This window comes from Rutidosis leptorrhynchoides, chromosome 2 (assembly GCF_046630445.1).
Source record: "Rutidosis leptorrhynchoides isolate AG116_Rl617_1_P2 chromosome 2, CSIRO_AGI_Rlap_v1, whole genome shotgun sequence".
Lineage (NCBI taxonomy): Eukaryota > Viridiplantae > Streptophyta > Magnoliopsida > Asterales > Asteraceae > Rutidosis > Rutidosis leptorrhynchoides.
Genome location: NC_092334.1, coordinates 256,624,373 through 256,635,380, shown reverse-complemented (window position 1 = coordinate 256,635,380; position 11,008 = coordinate 256,624,373). Strand labels below are relative to the sequence as shown.

Sequence of the window (11,008 nt, the reverse complement as noted above, 5' to 3'; positions counted from 1 at the left end):
CCTTGTGATTGACCTTAAAGATTGAGAATTACAAACTCATGGAATTCAATGATATCTAAACTCAAGCTTGAACGAGAAAATATTTTGATCAAAATTACAAACCGATTTGTTTTCTGAAAACCCTATTTTCAATGCGTTCATTACCGTTGAACGTAAAATCCTAGGAATTCACCTGGAATTCATTAGGTCACCTGAACTAAATCGGGTGTCAACCGTAAGAACGGTGGTTGCATAGCATGGTCAAAGACGGGACCTTGTGCCAGACCGAAAAATCATAAGGGTGAGCTTTACTATTGCTCCTACCAAGGATAGTAATTGCGTCTGACACGTTATAGACCATAATTAAAAGCATGTCAGGGGACATTGCCTTAACAGTTGCTTGTTCAACGCTTTCCTTTACAACCGGACGGTAGTTTACCGAAAGGTAATGTATGGGACAAGTAAACTGGACGTGTTACTTTCCAAATACATGGTTAGCAAGTGGGTGACACAAAACCGCAAGTTTTGAGCTAAAATTTTCAAATCTGAAACCCACCAAACCCACAAAAATATTTTGCAAACACCGGTAAAGGGTTATTCCGGAAAACTTATCTAGGGTAAAAACTAGATTTAATTTTCAAAAGATCAAATGTTTTCATAAAGATCCAATTTCCTTAATGGATCTAAATTTTATAGTCATGTGGGACTGTAAACCATATCGTTACTACCATTGTTTATACCGCCGTATAGAAATCACTGATGTACAAAGTGTAAAGAATAAAGAATTGATTCTAGTATTTCAAGACGATATTGCTTGAGGACAAGCAACGCTCAAGTGTGGGAATATTTGATAATGCTAAAAACGAACATATATTTCATAGCATTATTCCTCAAGAAAGACAAGCTTTTAGTTGTAATTGTTCTATTTACAAATGATATTCGTTTAAATAATAAAAGGTGAAGACAAAAGACAGATTCGACGAATTGAAGACGCAAACGACCAAAAAGCTCAAAAGTACAAAATACAATCAAAGAGGTTCCAATTATTGATAAGAAACATCTCGAAATTACAAGAGTACAAGATTCAAAACGCAAAGTACAAGATATTAAATTGCACGCAAGGACGTTCGAAAATCCGGAACCGGGACCAGAGTCAACTCTCAACGCTCGACGCAACGGACTAAAAATTACAAGTTAACTATGTATATAAATATAATATAATATATAATTAATTATATTAATTATATATATATTATATTTATAAAATAAATCGTCGGCAAGAAAGACTCCAAAATGAGTGAGCTGTATTTTCAAACTCCGCGACTCGCGGAGTTTGAAGGCAAAAAATGCCGTGAGTCGCGGAGTACCCCTGAACTCAATTCCCTATAAAGCCAACCGAATTCTGATCATTTTTCATAACATATATCCATCTATCTATCTATATCGTAATATTTATATTTATAATTTATATTTTAATTTTAATTTTAATTATAATTCTAATAATAAGGGTATGTTAGCAATTGTTGTAAGGGTGTAAGTCGAAATTCTGTCCGTGTAACGCTACGCTATTTTTAATCATTGTAAGTTATGTTCAACCTTTTTAATTTAATGTCTCGTAGCTAAGTTATTATTATGCTTATTTAAAACGAAGTAATCATGATGTTGGGCTAATTACTAAAATTGGGTAATTGGGCTTTGTACCATAATTGGGGTTTGGACAAAAGAACGACACTTGTGGAAATTAGACTATGGGCTATTAATGGGCTTTATATTTGTTTAACTAAATGATAGTTTGTTAATATTAATATAAAGATTTACAATTGGGCGTCCCTATAAATTACCATATACACTCGATCGGACACGATGGGAGGGGTATTTATATGTACGAATAATCGTTCATTTAACCGGACACGGGAATGGATTAATAGCCACTAGAATAATTAAAACAGGGGTGAAATTATGTACAAGGACACTTGGTATAATTGATAACAAAATATTAAAACCTTGGGTTACACTCAGTCGACATCCTGGTGTAATTATTAAACAAAGTATTAAAATCTTGTTACAGTTTAAGTCCCCAATTAGTTGGAATATTTAACTTCGGGTATAAGGATAATTTGACGAGGACACTCGCACTTTATATTTATGACTGATGGACTGTTATGGACAAAAACTAGACGGACATATTAAATAATCCAGGACAAAGGACAATTAACCCATGGGCATATAACTAAAATCAACACGTCAAACATCATGATTACGGAAGTTTAAATAAGCATAATTCTTTTATTTCATATTTAATTTTCTTTATTTTATATTTAATTGCACTTATAATTATAGCACTTTTATTTATTGTTATTATATTTAATTGCACTTTTAATTATCGTACTTTTTAATTATCGCAAGTTTATTTTATCGCACTTTTATTATTCGCAATTTCATTATCGTTATTTACTTTACGCTTTAATTTAAGTCTTGTATTTATTTTTAATATTTTACATTTGGTTTTAACTGCGACTAAAGTTTTAAAATCGACAAACCGGTCATTAAACGGTAAAAAACCCCCCTTTATAATAATAATATTACTTATATATATATTTGTATTTTTATAAAAGTAAACTAATATAGCGTTAAGCTTTGTTTAAAGATTTTCCCTGTGGAACGAACCGGACTTACTAAAAACTACACTACTGTACGATTAGGTACACTGCCTATAAGTGTTGTAGCAAGGTTTAAGTATATCCATTCTCTAAATAAATAAATATCTTGTGTAAAATTGTATCGTATTTAATAGTATTTTCCTGCTAAAATTAATAGTATTTTTATACCACTCTGCTAAAACATCACTGATGCATATAGACAGTCTCAGAAAGGTGACCGTGAAGTAAAGCATTCTTGACATCTAGCTGATGAACGGGCCAGTGTCGAGAAATGGAAAGACTGAGAACAGTCTGAATGGTGGCCGATTTAACAACCGGGCTAAACGTCTCATCACAATCAATACCAACCTGCTGGCTACGACCATTAGCGACTAGTCGAGCCTTATACCTGCTCAAAGTCCCATCAGCATTAACATTGTGAAAAAATCTTATTTCTGTTCGTCGTTTTGCCCGTGATAATAAAGTTTCTGTTTGTTTTGACGAGTTTGATTTTCTGTTAAAGACTACTTGACTCACCGCCTGCTCCTCCGATGTGACAGCACCGGAGATCTCTACCCGTTCACACCTCAGTCATCTACACCTGTTCAACATTGTCTCCTCACTACCTCCACTACCTGGCATCAACATCTCGGACATCCTAGCGTTGAATCATTTCGTCGTCTTGTTTCTAATAATTTCATAGGTTGTAATAAAACGAAGCCTCCCGAGTTTTGTCATTCATGCCAACTTGGCAAACACGTGAGACTTCCGTTCAACAGTTCTAGTTCGCATGTTACTTCTGCATTTGATATTATTCATTCTGATCTATGGACTTCTCTAGTTTTAAGTCTTAGTGGTTTTAAATACTATGTTATTTTCTTGGATCATTATTCACACTATTTATGGGTGTTTCCACTAAGCAATAAATCTGAAGTATTCAATATATTTGTACAATTTCAAGCATTCGTTAAAACACAATTTAACAGTGAAATTAAAGCTTTCCAATGTGATCAAGGGGGAATTCGATAACACTCGTCTCCACTAACTGTTCAAATCAAATGGTATTCAACTTCGACTATCTTTGTAACATCCTGTTACCGGGCCTAGTTGAAATGACCCTTTTGACCTTGGGTGTGTTTGTATGTTATTATAATAATTATATGTTTATAATTATTTGGTTGTTTAGTTGAGACCAGTTTGGACAAGGGTCACAGAACAGGTTCATTTATTTAATTTGGACTCCTTAGGGTAGTCAAATTTACTACGAAAGATATCAGATAACTGGTAAATACCCGTGTGTGATGGGGTATTGTATTTAACATAAATATATAAGCTTATGACCATCTTCTTCTCTCATTTTCTTGAAGTTTCTAATACACTCCGTACCTAACTTTCACTCCCTTGAAACCATAATCTCTTAGATCTCGATTTTGTGTCTAAATTGTGTTGTGTAATCAGTTGCTACTGATTTCGTGATCATAGCAAGGTAACAATCATCCATTTTCATGTTGTAATCTGAGTTTAAATGGAATTTTTAGTTAGGGTTTTATCAAAGTGGGTTTTGATGTCAAATTGGTTGATTTTGATGTTGATTTGGTGTAAAATGTTATGGTTTATGTTCCTTTAGTTGTTATAAACGTTTTCTAAGCTTCGTTCGATGTCAAAACGTTTAGAAATCGAGATTTGGGTGATTTTAGTTCGAAACCCGTCAGTTTCTGCTGCTGCTGCTCGATGAATACAACCGTACAGTTGCAGCTTGCAACCGCACAGGTAGGCTGTGCAACCGTACGGGTGCATGTGCAATCATACAGATGCAGTGGTGTTGGTGCAACCGGGCAGCGAGTGTGCAACCGTACGGATGCATGTGCAATCGTACGGATGGACTTGTAACCGTACGATTACACCTGCAACCGTACGGATGTAGATCAGTGCTGACTGTTGTTGTTTAATGACTGTTTTCTAGCTGTTCAGATTCAACCAAAAGATGTTTGAGATGTGGTATTGTGGGACACTAGATTCGGATGTGTTCATTCCAAGAGGATGTATGTTGGAAATGTCATCAAGTGGGGCATATGTCAGTTCAGTGTCCGTATGTAAGAGGATCAGGTTCTGGGGCGGGGCCAGGAGCGCAGTTAGGATCGGTAGGTGGATCTTCTGGTTCTCCATTATGATGTGAATACAGGTATGCTTTAAAATCCTTGTACTGTTTAGTTGTATATATGTATATGATTGTGAATATATACATATGTGTGTGTTTTAGATTAGTAGATCTTGATGGTAGTGTAAGATTTATTTTGTTGGGCTATGTTGCGGTATGTTTTGGTTGCGACCCTTGTATGCTTTGTGGGGTAAGGTTGACCCTTAGGTTAACTTTTTTGAGATTAAAGACCGTGACTTGGATAGAGATGTGTTGGGTATCTTTATTCAGTGGGCTTTTGACGACATAAAGTCGTTAGATAGTGACGTGAGTATGAGTGATATGTCGGTAGTGAACTTTATTGACCAGATATTTCCTATGCTTGTTGGATGTGTGGTAATGTTGGTAGATTATATTTGAACATTTGATGAACAATGTTTAAATAACTATGATTGGACATATGGTGTGATTGATTAATTATTAAGTAGCTTAGTTATTGCCGAAGCGTTTGAGGAGACTCGTTGGACTTAAGTTAGTGGATGGAACAAGTAGTATTTTTTTCGTTTCTAGCGACTCAGAATGAAGGTGTGATTCAGGATAATATACTTGTGTCTGGCCAATAGAAGTGTATTATGGTGAGTCATACAGAGTTTCTGGGAAGCAAAAAAAAAAAAGAAAGTAGGTGGCATGTGCTATTCGTGGACTGAGTTGAACATTGGGACTTTTATATGATTGGAAATAAGACGAGTAATATGGGATATTACCTTGACTTAAGGACAATTTTGTGGACATAGACACATGACTTAGACTGATAACTAATTTTATTGCCTGAGCTTGGAATAATTGTGAAATGTTGACTATGTTAAGAGTTGAATTTGATGACAGATTGCGAAAAATTCAATACAGAATGACTTAGAAACGTGAAATTTGACTTGGATAATTGGATTGACAGTGGAAATTTGTGGATTCAAGTTGTTGACCAGTGGACATGGTGGTAATTTGTATTGTATCGGACGTGAGTAAAAGTTAGAAATTCATATGTGTAAAACTTAATGCTATGACCACCTCCAATCTTTCTGCGCAAAGTATGCAATGAAAAAAATATTCTTAGTGTGCAGCTTTTTCCAAGACGCCACAATGTTCGATTCAATATCTATTGTGTATATTCTAACTATATTTTGATCAATTTTATGTAAGCTTTAATACTATCAAAATTGTATGTATCCAGTAACTTATTGTTTCGGTACTCCATATTTTTATGACGTGACAGTCACATAAGATGCCACATAATCTGACACCACTAAAAATAGGTGCCACATCAACAATTACATGTAATAAGAGGCAGAAATATACAATTGCAATAACATAAAGTTTGCAAACACGAGACTGGGTGGTGTCAATCATATTTATTAAACAACAATAACAACAACAAAACTCAATCCCACAAAAGTGGGGTATAAGAGAGGTAAGAAGTAAACAATCATATTTATTAAAGTGTAATTGAATTAACAAAAAGCTTTTCGGTTAACAAGCATCCTTTAAAATGTCTTCCCTTTTACAATACTACTACATGCTGCTGCTTATAACCAAATCCATATATAGATATTTGAACATTTTAATTTTTTCGGCCTGAGATGAGTGTCTTGATGTCAACAAAACCCCAACCACAGCCATCATATATCACAACTGTTACAAATCCATAGTGAGAAAGAAAGAATTGTGTGTTGACTACCATTTGACAGCTTTCAAAGCAGTTGTGCTCTCCTCAAGTCAGAAAGGACTCCTCTATCTTCGCTCCCCCTCTCGTTATAAATAACCTATAAATAAATAATAAGTAACACAAACCATGTATATGAGAATCAGAGGTAAAATTTTCAATCCATTTACCAGTAAATGGGTCAATTTGGATCTATGTTTTTCCAGTAACAAGTTAAACACTAAACAATTAGCAAAATATACAGTCATCCAAAGTGTACCTTCAAATCACTCAATGTAAAAAATTATATTATTAATATTATTAACATTTAATTATATTATAGTTTTAGCAATCATGCGTACATCATTAATTAGTAACTATTACGGAGTATATAGTTTTAGAAATCATATTTAGAACATTAATGGAGTAGTACCTTATCAATGATTCCATATTCAACTGCCTCACTAGGACTAAAGTATTTTGGACGCCTTATATCTTCTTCAATCTGCTCAGATGTTTTGCCTATTTCTTTCGCATACAGTTTCACCTTCAATGATCAAAACAAAATAAATTATTTACGTAATTGATTGATCATAGTGGGTTTTTTTTTTTTTTTTTTTTTTTTGGTAGAATATATTCTGATCTGATATAAATACCAGTTCAGTCTTGACGTTCTTTATTTCTTTTCTCATAATCTCAACATCTGATGCTTGACCTTGAAATCTTGCAATTGGCTACATAAGAATTGAGTAACACTATTAAGTTTAGAAAATAATCTTAAGCATAGGTGCAAAAAATACCTGTTTCATCATGATCGTTGATGAGGGCAGGGCAGACCGATTTCCCTTTGACCCAGCAGCTAAAAGCAAAGCAGCTTCTCCCCATGCATTGCCAACACATAGCGTAAAAATCGGCGGCTTCACATATCTGTGAATACCGAAATCATCAAACTACAAAAAAGCACTCAAATACTATGAAATTGTAGCGACATCAGCTTTATCTTTTTGTTAAACTGCCACCCTTCATTGTGTGCGTATTACATAACATATAATGCAATCACTATAACAGTACTGTTACATTGATGTAATAGTAATAGTAATGCATCCTCAAACAATGAATCTTGAGTTGACAATTATAACTTACTTAGCTAGCTTATGTTCAATTTCAAAGAATCTAAGAGCACAACAATAATTTCCGATATATAGGTTTTTAAAAATCAACTTATGTAGAGAGAGATGAAGAGAAGCTCTTATCTTCCAAATCTATACCTTATTTGTTTATTTGATTTAAATAGTTGAAAAGCTTTCAAAAGATTTAGCCATTGAAGATGGAAGTTTTTCTCTCTCTCTTAAAAAAAAAAAAAAAAAAAAAAAAAAAAAAAAAAAAAAAAAAAACTATTAAGTTGTAACTTATGTTGTTATACGCTCCACGCCCATGAAAAAACACACCTCAACGCCCTATAACAAACGTTGTGAGAGTTATCTGGTGTCAAGTCGGATGTCCAACGCCTTTTTTGATACTGTAACAAAATGCGCATATAAAGTTGTATAAATTTGCAAAAGAATTGATTAAATCGGTTAGACCGAACTCACTGTTATACATATGTATTAATAGCTACACTTTTCCTAATCATTTTTAACATATACTAATTATCTGTGGATTATTAATAATTCACAAAAACGGATACACATGTGTTCACATGTCACCTAACCAGACTTGCTGTAACTAGTAACTAGAAATAAAAATCCAAACAAAACTCATTTACCTGTTGCCCACTAGGAAAAACTAGTCTTTGCCACATTTTCATTAAATACCATTTCATTAGTTGATTAATAAATCCAGGGTAGAGTAACAACCAAGTTCCAATTGATGATGTAATAAACAATTACTGGAATGATGATGCATAAATGAAATAGAAATACTTATGAGACTATGAGAGGCATGAAAAACTGCTACCTCATAACGTCATAAATTGCAAAAGCCTCCGTTTCATAGCCCAGCTTTTCACCACCCTGTGAAATACGAATACGTACTAATATCACGATCGTATATTCATAGTCTAATCATTCTTGGTACTAACTCACTTGAAGAAACATTGTTTCAACACTTGAAGAAACATGTTTAAAGTGGTATCATAATTCCATCATACTAATACTATGTGTTTGGTTAACCCTTGCATTTATTATAGGGTAAAGCGAATAGTATTTAAAATATTTAAAATGTTACAAGTATATAATATAAGTATCTAGAATAAAAGAAGTCAATACCTTGGTGGTTCCAGTAGAGTTAATGTAAAGGTATATAGGCTTTTTGTCATCCTCATATTGTAAATAAAGAAACTCTGCCAGTATTAGTTCAGTCACAGAGGGAACTAAAGACATGCCCAAATACACAATTCGATTCTTGTACAAGTACGATGCCAAATCTGGAGGTGGTTGCTCCCACGCACTACCCCTTGAAAAAGGAATCACCTGTTAACATAAAATAAAATAAAATAAAATAATAAAATACATATATATATATATATATATATATATATATATATATATATATATATATTCCAAGAACTAGCAAACTATATTATTTAGTTGTTTCTCGTAAATTAGGTCGTTATACAATAACACTGTTGGAGGTTAAGACTACTTTCAGTCAAACTTTGTAACTAAAATGTTTTCTTGAGTCGCGGGGATTTACCCTCCAAACTCCGCGACTCGCGGAGTTCGACCGTGTCTACATGTCAAAAGTTTTGCTTATCATTACGTGTCGAAAATTATTTACTTATCATCCTTAAAGTCTAGACACGTCTTACCAGAATAAGCATACAACTAGCCGATAGATCAATAAAATATCCTAGAGGGATAATGGAGAACATGCTTGTAACTGCTACGCGCAGTTAACTCAGGCACTATCTAAGGAAATCTTTTCTCAGTTCAAGTGTATCAGAATATTTAAAGAATGCATTCAAAAAACTTCCAAAAAATGACCCCTAAAGTACATCACATTTAGGTTTACTGTCTTCTGAATTTCTATACGTATATATATAATCACACCTATACACTTTCTTCTTCTTCTTGTTCTGCAATGCAATCTATTTATTTACACAAGGATTATGTCATTTATTTCTAAAAAACTGAATACACATACAAACATATAGCCTTCTGAAACCTAGGAATAGTACCGGGAGCTAGCTAAACAGAATTGCACCCAAAGGTGCCTTTCGCAAAACGCATTGCGGGGGATGGGGGTTTTACCACCCATGCCTTGGATTGGTCCGGGTTTCCTCTGGGGCAGGGCGGGTTATACAACTGCTGTTCAAAAAAAAAAAAAAAAAAAAAAAAAAATTGCAAAATTGGAAGGGGAAACACAATTGTTAATCTTCAGTTGATTAATGTCATTCTGTCACTATTATATTATATTAACATAACATACAAATCCTCAAACGCTATTATGATTATATTTATGATAATCATCATTAATTAATAATAAATAAAGGTAATGAAACAAAGGATTATAACATTAAAAAAGAGGGAGAGGATAATATAGTACCATGGTAACACCGAGTCGTTTTCCATGAGAGTTTGAGGACGGGTTGAGTGATGCGGGTCGGATCTTATGAACAGCGAAATCGCTTGTAACGCCGGTCCCGACGTGGTGAGACATAAAATTGGTGGATAAAGAAGAAGATTTAACATATGAAGATGTGGATAGGGTATTGGTTATTGGTGAAAGTATGCGAGAGGAAGTTGGGAAGAAATGGGAAGCCATTGTTGCCATTTCCACAGCCTGTGCTTGTTTTGTAGCTCGGTCACTTATTTTGGAGATGAGGGGGAAGTAGTAGAAATTCTTTTCACACAAGTATCTTTCTTCACACATTTGTTGAAGTATATGGTCAACCATTTTTTTTTTTTTTACTCCTCATACGTCAAGTTTTTACGCGTCGTTAATCATAAAGACAAATTTTTACGTGTCCTGATCAAAAGACTGTGCGAAAAATTCAACCACCAAGTCCAGTTAGAAATTTTCATAGATACTAGCCATTTGGTTCTTAAAATTAAATGTAGATATCGAATAGTTGCTTTGGTTTGTTTTGATATAATTTAAACATGAGATGAACAATTAAATAAACTTAAATTAGCTGGCAAGCAAAGAACAACTAAGGATAAAGAGGACGAGGTTTACCATGATTTTCGATAATGTGGACACGCTTAGATTAATCAGATAGACCTTTGTGGAAACTCTAGAACCCTACCAGTTTAGCACGCTTTCTAAAATGATATGTCACTAGGAACTAGGTTATCGTGATTATGATTAGATCGATTATGCCCAGCTCTCGACACTACCCTTAACTGTCGTTAAGTATGGTAGTGGCCTTTGTTAGGGCCACGTGCATACCTCTACTGGGATGCATTGCGGACCTTAGACACTCGAATAGAGTAGCATAGCTAATATAGGAATACAAGATTCCTTTCTGGGTCTAACCGTTCTTAACACCTTAATATATCCTTTTAAGTATCTAAAAAGATGTTAGTATGAAATGATATAGTTTATGAAGATGCT

At 34.0% G+C, this 11,008-nt stretch overlaps 1 protein-coding gene across 1 annotated transcript; it reads right to left on the bottom strand.

The window, feature by feature from the left end:
• Window positions 1–6,247: 6,247 nt before the first annotated feature.
• On the bottom strand, window positions 6,248–10,290 carry LOC139891757 (ATP-dependent Clp protease proteolytic subunit-related protein 4, chloroplastic-like). Its single transcript, XM_071874743.1, has 7 exons — window positions 9,998–10,290; window positions 8,719–8,922; window positions 8,408–8,463; window positions 7,252–7,378; window positions 7,108–7,185; window positions 6,885–6,998; window positions 6,248–6,572 (listed from the first exon to the last, which is right to left on the bottom strand). The coding sequence occupies exons 1-7, from the start codon at window positions 10,223–10,225 to the stop codon at window positions 6,501–6,503; spliced, it is 879 nt and encodes a 292-aa protein (XP_071730844.1). The 5' UTR covers window positions 10,226–10,290; the 3' UTR covers window positions 6,248–6,500.
• Between the last annotated feature and the right edge of the window lie 718 nt (window positions 10,291–11,008).